Raw genomic sequence first — 14165 nt, 5'->3', positions numbered from 1 at the left:
CTACCATGTGATCATTGCTTACATCATCAACAGCAGACTCCTGAGTTCTGACCAAACTGTGTGTACGATTGTATTTTATTTGAGTTCCTTTCAGTCAATGTTTTATCAACTCAGTAGACAGACTATGCATGGGCTTTTCTTTCTAGAGTAATAAAGTCAAAAATACTGAAAACAAAGCAAAGGATAGTCAAAACATGTTTATGACGTTAAAATAAGGAGTCTGCATCTGTGCCTTAATCTAAGTAGATCCCAAACTATTAAAATTCTTCACAGAGGTTCTTATTGTTCCAAGTTCACCCACAGGTACCATCACAGGAGTATGAATCCAATAACAGGCCACTGATTCTAGCACTTTGAATATAATGGAATCAATTCAGACACGCACACAGATAGACAGGAGGTACAGACACAGATGGTCAGACAGACAGACACACATGCAGACACAGAGAGAGAGAGAGAGAGAGAGAGAGAGAGAGAGAGAGAGAGAGAGAGAGAGAGAGAGAGAGAGGGAGAGAGGAGAGAGGGAGAGAGGGAGAGAGGGAGAGAGAGAGAGAGAGAGAGAGAGAGAGAGAGAGAGAGAGAGAGAGAGAGAGAGAGAGAGAGAGAGAGAGAGAGAGACAGACACATAGACAGACAGTCATCAGTCATACAGACAGACCGATAGACAGTCAGACAGACAGTTAGACAGACAGTCAGACAGACAGACAGACAGAAACACAGACAGTGGGACAGACATATAGACAGACAGACAGTTCGATAGACAGTCAGACAGACAGATAGACAGTCAGCCAGCCAGTCAGCCAGCCAGCCAGCCAGCCAGCCAGCCAGCCAGCCAGCCAGCCAGCCAGCCAGCCAGCCAGCCAGTCAGCCAGCCAGCCAGCCAGCCAGCCAGCCAGCCAGCCAGCCAGCCAGCCAGCCACTTACCCTGCTGCCTGATGACGTGTCATCTAGACAGTCAGATAGATAGACATACAGATAGACAGGAAGTAACTTACCCTGCTGCCTGATGACGTGTCATCTGAAAGAAGAAGACAAAACAAGCAGTTACACTGTGGTGGAGAAGGAGACAAGGAAACAAGACAAAGGAAACAAGGAGACTAGCTAGGAGACATGGTCACAGAGTTCATGTGCTCATCACAACTCAATGAGGGGAATAGAAACCATAATAAAAGACAACAGGGAACATGCTGTATGTGGAAAATTACATTATGGACAGACAATGCTGTATACAATAACAACATCATTGAAATAGGTTCTGAATGTTCTAGGTCATTTCTTAATGTTTTAGGTAACTTGAAATTTTTTACGATGTTCCCTAAAATGACTTTGTTTGTCAAAAAAAATTGACTAAAATCACCTTTACGTTTAATCAGAATCCAATAGTATGAAAAAGTATACAAACTGCCGAAACATTAAAACGTAGAAAAAAGAAAGGATCTTCTCTTGTCATTGTGACATGTTAAGAGAATGAAGAGAGTGTTTGTTGTTTTAAACATTCCTTCAGAGAGAACTGGCTTTCCAAACCTCACCAAGGGAGCTATTTTAGACTGAAGTCCTCACAATGACGTCAATACAGAGGTATAATGCTTTAGGCCCAATCCTAACGTACGTGTGTGTGTGTGTGTGTGTGTGTGTGTGTGTGTGTGTGTGTGTGTGAGTGAGAGAGAGAGAGAACCCCCCCAGTAGTGAGTCCTCACTATGACATCAATAGAGAGATATAATGCTTTAAGCTCAAACCCAACAGCAGACCATTTAAACATACTGTATGTATATGATACTACACAGACACAGACACACACACACACACACACACACACAGACACACACATACACACACACACAGACAGACACAGACACACACACACACACACAGACACACACACACACACCCAAGCACACACACACACTCCCTCATACTGAAGCCAGTGAAGATGCTATCCTCTATAAACATTAGGGATGTGCATCTCTCCTTTCATGAACGATTCGATACGCATCTAGATACCATACAGGAACGATACGCTTTCGTTTGAAACGCTTCGGTGTGATTCGGGTTGATTAGGGGAACGAATCGATGCATGAACACATTCATTTTCCATTTTAAATGAAAATCTGCTGGAGCTCAGGATCTGGACCTCTCTAAATTGGATCTGTCTGAGATGACTTCTATGTGGTCCTCTGTAGCTCAATTGGTAGAGCATGGAGATTGTAACGCCAGGGTTGTGGGTTCGATCCCCGGGACCACCCATACGTAGAAATGTATGAACACATGACTGTAAGTCGCTTTGGATAAAAGCGTCTGCTAAATGGCATATTATTATTATATTATATTATTATAAGCTGAGTTGCCCTCTGTTAGTGTGTGTGTGTGTGTGTGTGTGTGTGTGTGTGTGTGTGTGTGTGTGTGTGTGTGTGTGTGTGTGTGTGTGTGTGTGTGTGTGTGTGTGTGTGTGTGTGTGTGGGCACCTGAGCTGAGCCATTGGGCAGACTGAGCATCTACCACCCCACGATTGGGGGGGGGGGGGGGGGGGGGGGGCAATTTATACTTTTTGTCCCCCCACTTATATCTGAAATCTCCAAAAAAAATTGATTAACTTGTAATTTTATCTGAAATCACCAATAAAAATGCATTAACTTGTCATTTTATCTGAAATCACCAATATAAATGGATTACCTTGTCATTTTATCTCAATTCACCATTAACAACTGATTAACTTGTCATTTTATCTGAAATCACCATACACCACTGATTAACTTGTCATTTTATCTGAAATCACCAATAAAAATGCATTAACTTGTCATTTTATCTGAAATCACCAATATAAATGGATTACCTTGTCATTTTATCTCAATTCACCATTAACAACTGATTAACTTGTCATTTTATCTGAAATCACCATACACCACTGATTAACTTGTCATTTTATCTGAAATCACCAATAAAAATGCATTAACTTGTCATTTTATCTGAAATCACCAATATAAATGGATTACCTTGTCATTTTATCTCAATTCACCATTAACAACTGATTAACTTGTCATTTTATCTGAAATCACCAATATAAATGGATTACCTTGTCATTTTATCTCAATTCACCATTAACAACTGATTAACTTGTCATTTTATCTGAAATCACCATACACCACTGATTAACTTGTCATTTTATCTGAAATCACCAATAAAAATGGATTAACTTGTCATTTTATCTGAAATCACCAATATAAATGGATTACCTTGTCATTTTATCTCAATTCACCATTAACAACTGATTAACTTGTCATTTTATCTGAAATCACCAATATAAATGGATTACCTTGTCATTTTATCTCAATTCACCATTAACAACTGATTAACTTGTCATTTTATCTGAAATCACCAATATAAATGGATTACCTTGTCATTTTATCTCAATTCACCATTAACAACTGATTAACTTGTCATTTTATCTGAAATCACCATACACCACTGATTAACTTGTCATTTTATCTGAAATCACCAATAAAAATGGATTAACTTGTCATTTTATCTGAAATCACCAATATAAATGGATTACCTTGTCATTTTATCTCAATTCACCATTAACAACTGATTAACTTGTCATTTTATCTGAAATCACCAATATAAATGGATTACCTTGTCATTTTATCTCAATTCACCATTAACAACTGATTAACTTGTCATTTTATCTGAAATCACCATACACCACTGATTAACTTGTCATTTTTGTAGATAAAAAATGTTTTTGAGCTAATCCTATGTAAATATTTATTCCCCGTCTCAAAAGCGAATTGTTTAGACAGTTTGGATTTTTACGCTACAACCAATGAACGCGACCATGTGCAGCTAGCAAAAAGGATTTATGTATTTTATGAAATTATCTTGTTAATGTAAAAATGACCAAACACACTGACTGTTTAAAGCAAAACTACCAAAACTATTTATTCTGGTGAACCTGAACAATCTAAATCAAATCTGAATGATTGAAAACCCCAATAAGCAGTTGGATATGAGCTACATCCACTCCGGTAAAACAACACCCTTTTCTACAGCGCATTTGGTAACAATGACCCAGTAAATAACATTGGTTGTCACTCAACTAATAAAGCCTATGATTTGACATTGCGAATGCCATTTTACAAGGATCTGAATGTTGAAGGTGCCGCGCATAATAGCCTATTAGAACAGGGATAGCCTATTAGAACAGGGATGGCCTATTAGAACAGGGATAGCCTATTAGAACAGGGATATCCTATTAGAACAGGGATATCTTATTAGAACAGGGATGGCCTATTAGAACAGGGATAGCCTATTAGAACAGGGATATCCTATTAGAACAGGGATATCCTATTAGAACAGGGATGGCCTATTAGAACAGGGATAGCCTATTAGAACAGGGATATCCTATTAGAACAGGGATATCCTATTAGAACAGGGATAGCCTATTAGAACAGGGATATCTTATTAGAACAGGGATAGCCTATTAGAACAGGGATATCCTATTAGAACAGGGATATCCTATTAGAACAGGGATATCCTATTAGAACAGGGATAGCCTATTAGAACAGGGATAGCCTATTAGAACAGGGATATCCTATTAGAACAGGGATATCCTATTAGAACAGGGATATCCTATTAGAACAGGGATAGCCTATTAGAACAGGGATATCCTATTAGAACAGGGATAGCCTATTAGAACAGGGATGGCCTATTAGAACAGGGATAGCCTATTAGAACAGGGATAGCCTATTAGAACAGGGATATCCTTTTAGAACAGGGATAGTCCTACCTCTCGTTAGCCTAAGTGGAGTCCCCAGAAAACGATAACATCCTGTTTTCAGGGATACAGTACTTTTACCTGCTACGTTAGGTTAACCTCTCGTTGGCGAAAGCAGCTGTGTCTCCCACTCTGTGCGCACAGTTGTTATCTGACAGTCATTTGCAGTTACAAGCATAAAAGTTTGATAGGCTACTGAACTGAAGGAGAGGACGCATCGAAACAAATTAGAGGAATTTTCGGAATAAAATATGAGTAAAAAGGGCCTCCCGAGTGGCGCAGCGGTCTAAGGCACTGCATCGCAGTGTTCCGGCATCACTACAGCCCGGGGTTGGATCCCAGGCTGTGTCACAACCGGCCGTGACCGGGAGTCCCATAGGGCGGCGCACAATTGGTCCAGCGTCGTCCGGGTTAGGGGAGGGTTTGGCCGGGGGCGGCTTTACTTGGCTCATCGCTCTCTAGCGACTCCTTGTGGCGGGCCGGGCGTGCTGCATGCTGACTTCGGTCGTCAGTTGAACGGTGTTTCCTCCGACACATTGGTGCAGCTGGCTTCCGGGTTAAGCGAGCGGGTGTTGAAAAAAAGCGCGGCTTGGCGGGCCATGTTTCGGAGGACACATGACTTGACCTTCACCTCTCCTGAGCCCGTTGGGGAGTTACAGCGATGAGACAAGATTGTAATCATGAAATAGGGGAGAAGAAGTGGGTAAATATTACAAAAATAATATAATTACATGAGTAAAAAATAAATAGTGAACCTGCGATATGTAACGTTTCAATCAGTTTTCTGACCGTTGCATGATTGGTTTGGGCTCCCGTGGACCGACAGATCTGGTGATGCACTGGTATCGTCATTTAATATTTGAACCGGGGACTGATGCTTATCGTTGAATCGTTTACATACTTAACAACTATCATTCACTTGTATTGTGAGACTTGTTCACAAATGTACTACAAATACAGTTAGATGTAGTTTATTACATTAAGGATACAATAATATTACTTAATTTTTTGTATTTAATATTATTTCAGTTGTGGCAAGTCGGATAAGATAATGATAAAGACATAACAGGCAGTTAAGTTTAGTGAAGAATAGGGTTAAGGTTTGGGATAGGGTTACATGGTTAAGTTAAGGGTTAAGGTTTGGGATAGGGTTACATGGTTAAGGTAAGGGTTAAGGTTTGGGATAGGGTTACATGGTTAGGTTAAGGGTTAAGGTTTGGGATAGGGTTACATGGTTAAGTTAAGGGTTAAGGTTTGGGATAGGGTTACATGGTTAAGTTAAGGGTTAAGGTTTGGGATAGGGTTACATGGTTAAGTTAAGGGTTAAGGTTTGGGATAGGGTTACATGGTTAGGTTAAGGGTTAAGGTTTGGGATAGGGTTACATGGTTAAGTTAAGGGTTAAGGTTTGGGATAGGGTTACATGGTTAAGTTAAGGGTTAAGGTTTGGGATAGGGTTACATGGTTAAGGTAAGGGTTAAGGTTTGGGATAGGGTTCTATGGTTAAGTTAAGGGTTAAGGTTTGGGATAGGGTTCCATGGTTAAGTTAAGGGTTAAGGTTTGGGATAGGGTTCCATGGTTAAGTTAAGGGTTAAGGTTTGGGATAGGGTTCCATGGTTAAGTTAAGGGTTAAGGTTTGGGATAGGGTTCCATGGTTAAGTTAAGGGTTAAGGTTTGGGATAGGGTTACATGGTTAAGTTAAGGGTTAAGGTTTGGGATAGGGTTACATGGTTAGGTTAAGGGTTAAGGTTTGGGATAGGGTTCCATGGTTAAGTTAAGGGTTAAGGTTTGGGATAGGGTTACATGGTTAAGTTAAGGGTTAAGGTTTGGGATAGGGTTCCATGGTTAAGTTAAGGGTTAAGGTTTGGGATAGGGTTACATGGTTAAGTTAAGGGTTAAGGTTTGGGATAGGGTTACATGGTTAGGTTAAGGGTTAAGGTTTGGGATAGGGTTACATGGTTAAGTTAAGGGTTAAGGTTTGGGATAGGGTTACATGGTTAAGTTAAGGGTTAAGGTTTGGGATAGGGTTCCATGGTTAAGTTAAGGGTTAAGGTTTGGGATAGGGTTCCATGGTTAAGTTAAGGGTTAAGGTTTGGGATAGGGTTACATGGTTAAGTTAAGGGTTAAGGTTTGGGATAGGGTTACATGGTTAGGTTAAGGGTTAAGGTTTGGGATAGGGTTACATGGTTAAGTTAAGGGTTAAGGTTTGGGATACGGTTACATGGTTAAGTTAAGGGTTAAGGTTTGGGATACGGTTACATGGTTAGGTTAAGGGTTAAGGTTTGGGATAGGGTTACATGGTTAAGGTAAGGATTAAGGTTTGGGATAGGGTTACATGGTTAGGTTAAGGGTTAAGGTTTGGGATAGGGTTACATGGTTAAGTTAAGGGTTAAGGTTTGGGATAGGGTTACATGGTTAAGGTAAGGGTTAAGGTTTGGGATAGGGTTACATGGTTAGGTTAAGGGTTAAGGTTTGGGATACGGTTACATTTGTTAAGTTAAGGGTTAAGGTTTGGGATAGGGTTAAATGGTTAAGTTAAGGGTTAAGGTTTGGGATAGGGTTACATGGTTAAGGTAAGGGTTAAGGTTTGGGATAGGGTTACATGGTTAGGTTAAGGGTTAAGGTTTGGGATACGGTTACATGGTTAAGTTAAGGGTTAAGGTTTGGGATACGGTTACATGGTTAAGTTAAGGGTTAAGGTTTGGGATAGGGTTAAATGGTTAAGTTAAGGGTTAAGGTTTGGGATAGGGTTACATGGTTAAGGTAAGGGTTAAGGTTTGGGATAGGGTTACATGGTTAGGTTAAGGGTTAAGGTTTGGGATACGGTTACATGGTTAAGTTAAGGGTTAAGGTTTGGGATAGGGTTAAATGGTTAAGTTAAGGGTGTCACGCCCTGGCTCTGGGGACTCTTATATGTTGAGCCAGGGTGTGTAGGGTCTATGTTTTGTGTTCTAAGTTCAGTTTCTAGTTCATGTGTTTTCTAGGTTGGCCGGGGTGGTTCTCAATCAGAGGCAACGAGAATCAGCTGTTGCTTGTTGTCTCTGATTGGGAACCATACTTAGGCAGCCTGTTGTGCACTTGTGTTTTGTGGGATCTTGTTCCGTGTTGGTTTGTGTTCATGATCGAGGACTTCACGTTTCGTTTTGTTGTTTTGTATTTTTGTATCGTGTTGCTAGTACACTATTAAAGAGATGTACGCATATCACGCTGCGCCTTGGTCCACTCATTATGACGATCGTGACAAAGGGTTAAGGTTTGGGATATGGTTACATGGTTACGGTAAGGCTTAAGGTTTGGGATAGGGTTACATGGTTAAGGTAAGGGTTAAGGTTTGGGATAGGGTTACATGGTTACGGTAAGGCTTAAGGTTTGGGATAGGGTTACATGGTTAAGGTAAGGGTTAAGGTTTGGGATAGGGTTACATGGTTAAGTTAAGGTTTGGGATATGGTTAAGTTAAGGTTTGGGATAGGGTTACATGGTTAAGTTGAGGGTTAAGGTTTGGGATAGGGTTAAATGGTTAAGGATAGGGTTAAGGTTTGGGATAGGGTTACATAGTTAAGGATAGGGTTAAGCTTTGGGATAGGGTTACATGGTTAGGTTAAGGGTTAAGGTTTGGGATAGGGTTACATGGTTAGGTTAAGGGTTAAGGTTTGGGATAAGGTTAAATGGTTAAGGATAGGGTTAAGGTTTGGAATAAGGTTAAATTGTTAAGGATAGGGTTAAAACAACAAAATATAAAATGAGTGTCTACCACTGGGATTGAACACGCAACCTTCAGATCCGGAGTCATGTGATTACGCCCATCTACCACCCCTGTCCACACCACCCTAGCAAAACCCAAGCATACTTGATGGTAATAGCGGTCACTGTGCCCCTAGTAGACTGTTTTGAAGGCATTTCCCTACGTGCTCAGGACATGGACAGACGTCCAATTTCGAGACCAGGGGTGCCCAGACTTTAGTTACATTGAATCTACTTTTTCCACCCTCTTTGTACTTTTTGTAAATGGGTAACTGAGTGCTATTAATAAAGACCTTGAATGCCACAAAAATGTCCTCCCCTCAAGTTTTTCCTTTCAACAATATGATTTTGAGCAGTTCCACTTTGGCAGTCATATCTTCAAACACCATTCTGATGAAAATGCACAACTGAGATGTGTCGATCACATCTGTCGACTCGTCAAATTGAAGTGAAAATAACAAGCACTAATTTATGTATTTTTTTAAGATGCTCCCTCAAGTCCTCATCCATCATGTCACAGCGCCGTGTAACAGTATTTCTGGATGGCTGAACATCCTTAATAGCGGAAATTATTTTAATTATTATTAATTTTTTTTAATCATCAAACAATGATTCTGCTGCCTGTGAAAAGGCCTCTTTTAACATTTCTCCATTCTGGAATGGGTTCTTGTGCCTTGCTAGTATGCGACTCACCCGGAATGATGCAATCGTGGCTGCCTTTGATTTTGAGCTGGGCCTTGTAAAGATCAATTGTTGAGACTTCAACTCTTTTTATTTTCTCTTACGTAGTTCACTTTTAGCTGGAAAGTGACTTTCATATTTCTTGTGAACAGTTTTGAAATGTATCGTGACATTTCCCTTCTTAGCAAGAGCTACGTTTGAACGGCAGATCAGACACACACGTTTAATTTTTTTGTGGTGAAATAATGATCTTCCTCCCACTCACTGGGAAAGTGGTAGATTTTCGGTTTCTTGCTGCTTGGTCCAGCACTCAGACTTAAAATGTTTCTGTGGTACTGACTCAGAACTAAATGAGAAGTCACATCAACTCTATTTTTTAAAGTTATGATAACAAATTAACTTTTTTCCCAGCATCATCTACTGCAGGTTGTTGTTTTGGAATTGTGTTTTTGCACAATTGATTGATTTATTTAATAATCTTATGCTACACAAAGATAAATATTAATAGGAAAACGAAAGCGATCGGACCACCATCTAATTGGCCTCCATATAACTCTTACAGAATTGTCATGTGGACGGGGATATTGGAAATTTAATCAAAGCCTATTGGATGACAATTTGTTCTTAACTAAGACAAAGTAATTCATAATATACTTTTTTTCTGCACAACATACAGTTGAAGTCGGATGTTTACATACACCTTAGCAAGATACATTTAAACTCAGTTTTTCACAATTCCTGACATTTAATCCTAGTAAACATTCCCTGTTTTAGGTCAGTTAGGATCACCACTTTATTTTAAGAATGGGAAATGTCAGAATAATAGTAGAGAGAATGATTTATTTCAGCTTTTATTTCTTTCATCACATTCCCAGTGGGTCAGAAGTTTACATACACTCAATTAGTATTTGGTAGCATTGCCTTTAAATTGTTTAACTTATGTCAAGCGTTTCGGGTAGCCTTCCACAAGCTTCCCACAATAAATTGGGTGAATTTTGGCCCATTCCTCCTGACAGAGCTGGTGTAACTGAGTCAGGTTTGTAGGCCTCCTTGCTCGCACATGCTTTTTTAGTTCTGCGCACACATTTTCTATAGGATTGAGGTCAGGGCTTTGTGATGGCCACTCCAATACCTTGACTTTGTTGTCCTTAAGCCATTTTGCCACAACTTTGGAAGTACACTTGATGCTGCCACCCCCGTGCTTCACGGTTGGGATGGTGTTCTTCGGCTTGCAAGCAACTCCCTTTTTCCTCCAAACATAACGATGGTCATTATGGCCAAAGAGTTCTATTTTTGTTTCATCAGATCAGAGGACATTTCTCCAAAAAGTATGATCTTTGTCCCATGTGCAGTTGCAAACCGTAGTCTGGCTTTTTTATGGCGGTTTTGGAGCAGTGGCTTCTTCCTTGCTGAGCGGCCTTTCAGGTTATGTCGATATAGGACTCGTTTTACTGTGGATATAGATACTTTTGTACCTGTTTCCTCCAGCATCTTCCCGAGGTCCTTTGCTGTTGTTCTGGGACTGATTTGCACTTTTCGCAGCAAAGTACGTTCATCTCTAGGAGACAGAACACATCTCCTTCCTGAGCGGTATGACGGCTGCATGGTCCCATGGTGTTTATACTTGCGTACTATTGTTTGTACAGATGAACGTGGTACCTTCAGGCGTTTGGAAATTGCTCCCAAGGATGAACCAGACTTGTGGAGGTCTACCATTTTTTTTCTGAGGTCTTGGCTGATTTCTTTTGATTTTCCCATGATGTCAAGCAAAGAGGCACTGAGTTTGAAGGTAGGCCTTGAAATACATCCACAGGTACACCTCCAATTGACTCAAATGATGTCAATTAGCCTATCAGAAGCTTCTAAAGCCATGACATAATTTTCTGGAATTTTCCAAACTGTTTAAAGGCACAGTCAACTTAGTGTATGTAAACTTCTGACCCACTGGAATTGTAAACAATTGTTGGAAAAATTACTTGTGTCATGCACAAAGTAGATGTCCGAACCGACTTGCCAAAACTATAGTTTGTTAACAAGAAATTTGTGGATTGGTTGAAAAATGAGTTGTAATGACTCCAACCTAAGTGTATGTAAACTTCCGACTTCAACTGTAGGTACAGCAGATCTCCATATTGTATGGGACACTTTTAAATGTACTTTTAGAGGCCATTCAATACAATACTCATCATTAAAACAAAAGCTGTTTAGGTCAAAAGAGATCAGACGAATAAAGGAAATAGAGGAAATAACAGTGCAGGTAGATGGTAATGGAAGCTGGACTATAGAGGCACAAAATAGGTTAGAGGAAAAACAAAAATAATTGGAGGTACTTATTCAAGAAGTGTAATGTATTTAAAAAATTAAGCGAATTGGATGGAAAATTGTGAAAAATGCACAAAATGCTTCTTGAATCTTCAACATAGAAATGCTACCAAAAAGAATGTACAGAAACTCGCTACAAATGAATCATCCATGATTCACCAAATGATATTTTGAAAGAGGAAGCAAAATATTTTAAGCATGTGTTTTCTTGTCAGTCTCCTCCATTTCCACTGAATGATGTTAACTGTAAGGATTTCTTTCCTAATAATAATAATAATAATAATAATAATAATAATAATAATAATAATAATAATAATAATAATAATACAGAAAGACCTGTGTGAAGGCCAACTTATAGAAGAGGAACTTTTTGAGGCAATGAAATATTTTCAGTCTGTAAAAACCCTTGATGGTACACCAGCAGAGGTATATCAGACCTTGTTTGATGTACTCACAAAGATCCATTATTAGCATGTTTTAAATATTGCTATAAAAATGGTAGACTTTCAGGTACTCAACAAGAAGGTCTGATTTCATTACTACTAAAACAGGACCCACGTGGTAAGTATAAAGATCCAGTCCATTTAAAAAAAAAAACTGGAGGCCTCTCACACTTCAATGTTGTGATGCGAAAGTCCTGGCAAAATTCATAGCACATAGAATAAAAAAAGGTTTTACCAGATATTGTTCATCCTGATCAGACAGGTTTTTTACATGGACGATATATTGGAGATAATATATGACAATTACTTGAAACAATTGAACATTATGAAACATCAAATATACCAGGCCTGGTCTTCATAGCAGATTTTGAAAAGGCGTTTGATAAAGTACAACTAGAATTTACATATAAATGCCTGGATTACTTTAATTTCGGTGAATCTCTTATACAATGGGTTAAAGTTATGTACAGCAACCCAAGGTGTAAAATATTAAATAATGGTTACTTCTCAGAATGTATTGAGCTTTTAAGGAGTATAACAAGGCTGTCCGTTGTCTCCATATCTATTTATTATGGCCATTGAAATGCTAGCTATTAAAATTAGATCCAACAAGAACATCAAGGGGTTAGAAAAAAACAAAAGTGTAAGTGTATGCCGATGACTCAAGTTTCTTCTTAAGTCCGCGATCTGGATCCCTGCACAGTCTCATTGAAGATCTTGATCACTTTTCTAACCTCTCTGGACTAAAACCTAATTATGACAAGTGTACCATATTACGTATTGGATCGTTAAAAGACACAGTGTTTACACTACCTTTTAGTTTACCAATAAAATGGACGGATGGTGAAGTAGACGTACTTGGTATTCATATCTAAAAAAAATATCAATTAACTTACCACAATCAATTTCAATAGAAAGTTCGCAAAAATAGATAAGATTCTGCAACCATGGAGAGGTAAATACTTGTCTATTTATGGAAAAATCACATTGATTAACTCTTTGGTCCTATCACAGTTTACTTACTTACTGATGGCGCTGCCTACTCCAGACGACTCATTTTTTTAATCATATGAGCAAAAAATCTTTCATTTTATTTGGAATGCTAAACCAGACAAAATTAAACGTGCCTATTTATATAATGAATATGAGTTTGGGGGGCTAAAATGATTAAATATTAAAGCTTTAAACCTCTCACTAAAAGCTTCACTCATACATACGTTATACTTAAACCCAAAATGGTTCTCCAGTAGATTATAAAGAAAGGCTCATCCTCTGTTCAAAAATTGCCTTTTTGCCTTTATATAGATTACAACTTCTCATTTCCGACTAATTTAAAATGAAATTTTGTTTCAAGTATCGCCCTTTCTTAAACAAGCCATACAAAGCTAGTTACAATTTAGTTTTATCCTCCAGAAAAGATAGAACAAATATTACAACAAATGTTATGGTTAAACTCAAATATACAGATTAATAAACAAATCGTATTATATTTTTTAATGATATTATGAATATAAATGGTGGAGTTATGTCACATATGCAGCTATCGAAAATATATGGGAATGTCTGCTCAATCCAAACTTACAGTGGGGAAAAAAAGTATTTAGTCACCCACCAATTGTGCAAGTTCTCCCACTTAAAAAGATGAGAGAGGCCTGTAATTTTCATCATAGGTACACGTCAACTATGACAGAAAAATTGAGAGAAAAAAATCCAGAACATCACATTGTAGGATTTTGTAATGAATTTATTTGCAAATGATGGTGGAAAATAAGTATTTGGTCACCTACAAACAAGCAAGATTTCTGGCTCTCACAGACCTGTAACTTCTTCTTTAAGAGGTTCCTCTGTCCTCCACTCGTTACCTGTATTAATGGCACCTGTTTGAACTTGTTATCAGTATAAAAGACACCTGTCCACAACCTCAAACAGTCACACTCCAAACTCCACTATGGCCAAGACCAAAGAGCTGTCAAAGGACACCAGAAACAAAATTGTAGACCTGCACCAGGCTGGGAAGACTGAATCTGCAATAGGTAAGCAGCTTGGTTTGAAGAAATCAACTGTGGGAGCAATTATTAGGAAATGGAAGACATACAAGACCACTGATAATCTCCCTCGATCTGGGGCTCCACGCAAGATCTCACCCCGTGGGATCAAAATGATCACAAGAACGGTGAGCAAAAATCACAGAACCACACGGGGGGACC

The 14165-nt window shown here is 38.9% G+C and overlaps 1 protein-coding gene across 1 annotated transcript in view; it reads right to left on the bottom strand.

The window, feature by feature from the left end:
- Nucleotides 1–947: 947 nt before the first annotated feature.
- The window catches only part of LOC311134359 (cAMP and cAMP-inhibited cGMP 3',5'-cyclic phosphodiesterase 10A-like), a gene marked incomplete at its 3' end in the record, with an annotated part of 68524 nt that continues 55306 nt past the window's right edge, over nt 948–14165 (bottom strand). Inside the window, exon 3 of the mRNA XM_084168009.1 lies at nt 948–1018. Within this exon, the coding sequence (XP_084024135.1) occupies nt 948–1018 (71 nt within the window). The remainder of the gene's footprint in view (nt 1019–14165) is intronic.

Source organism: Coregonus lavaretus (genome assembly GCF_964263955.1).
Source record: "Coregonus lavaretus genome assembly, chromosome: 1".
Classification (NCBI taxonomy): Eukaryota; Metazoa; Chordata; class Actinopteri; order Salmoniformes; family Salmonidae; genus Coregonus; species Coregonus lavaretus.
This window is presented reverse-complemented; position numbering and strand designations above follow the sequence as displayed.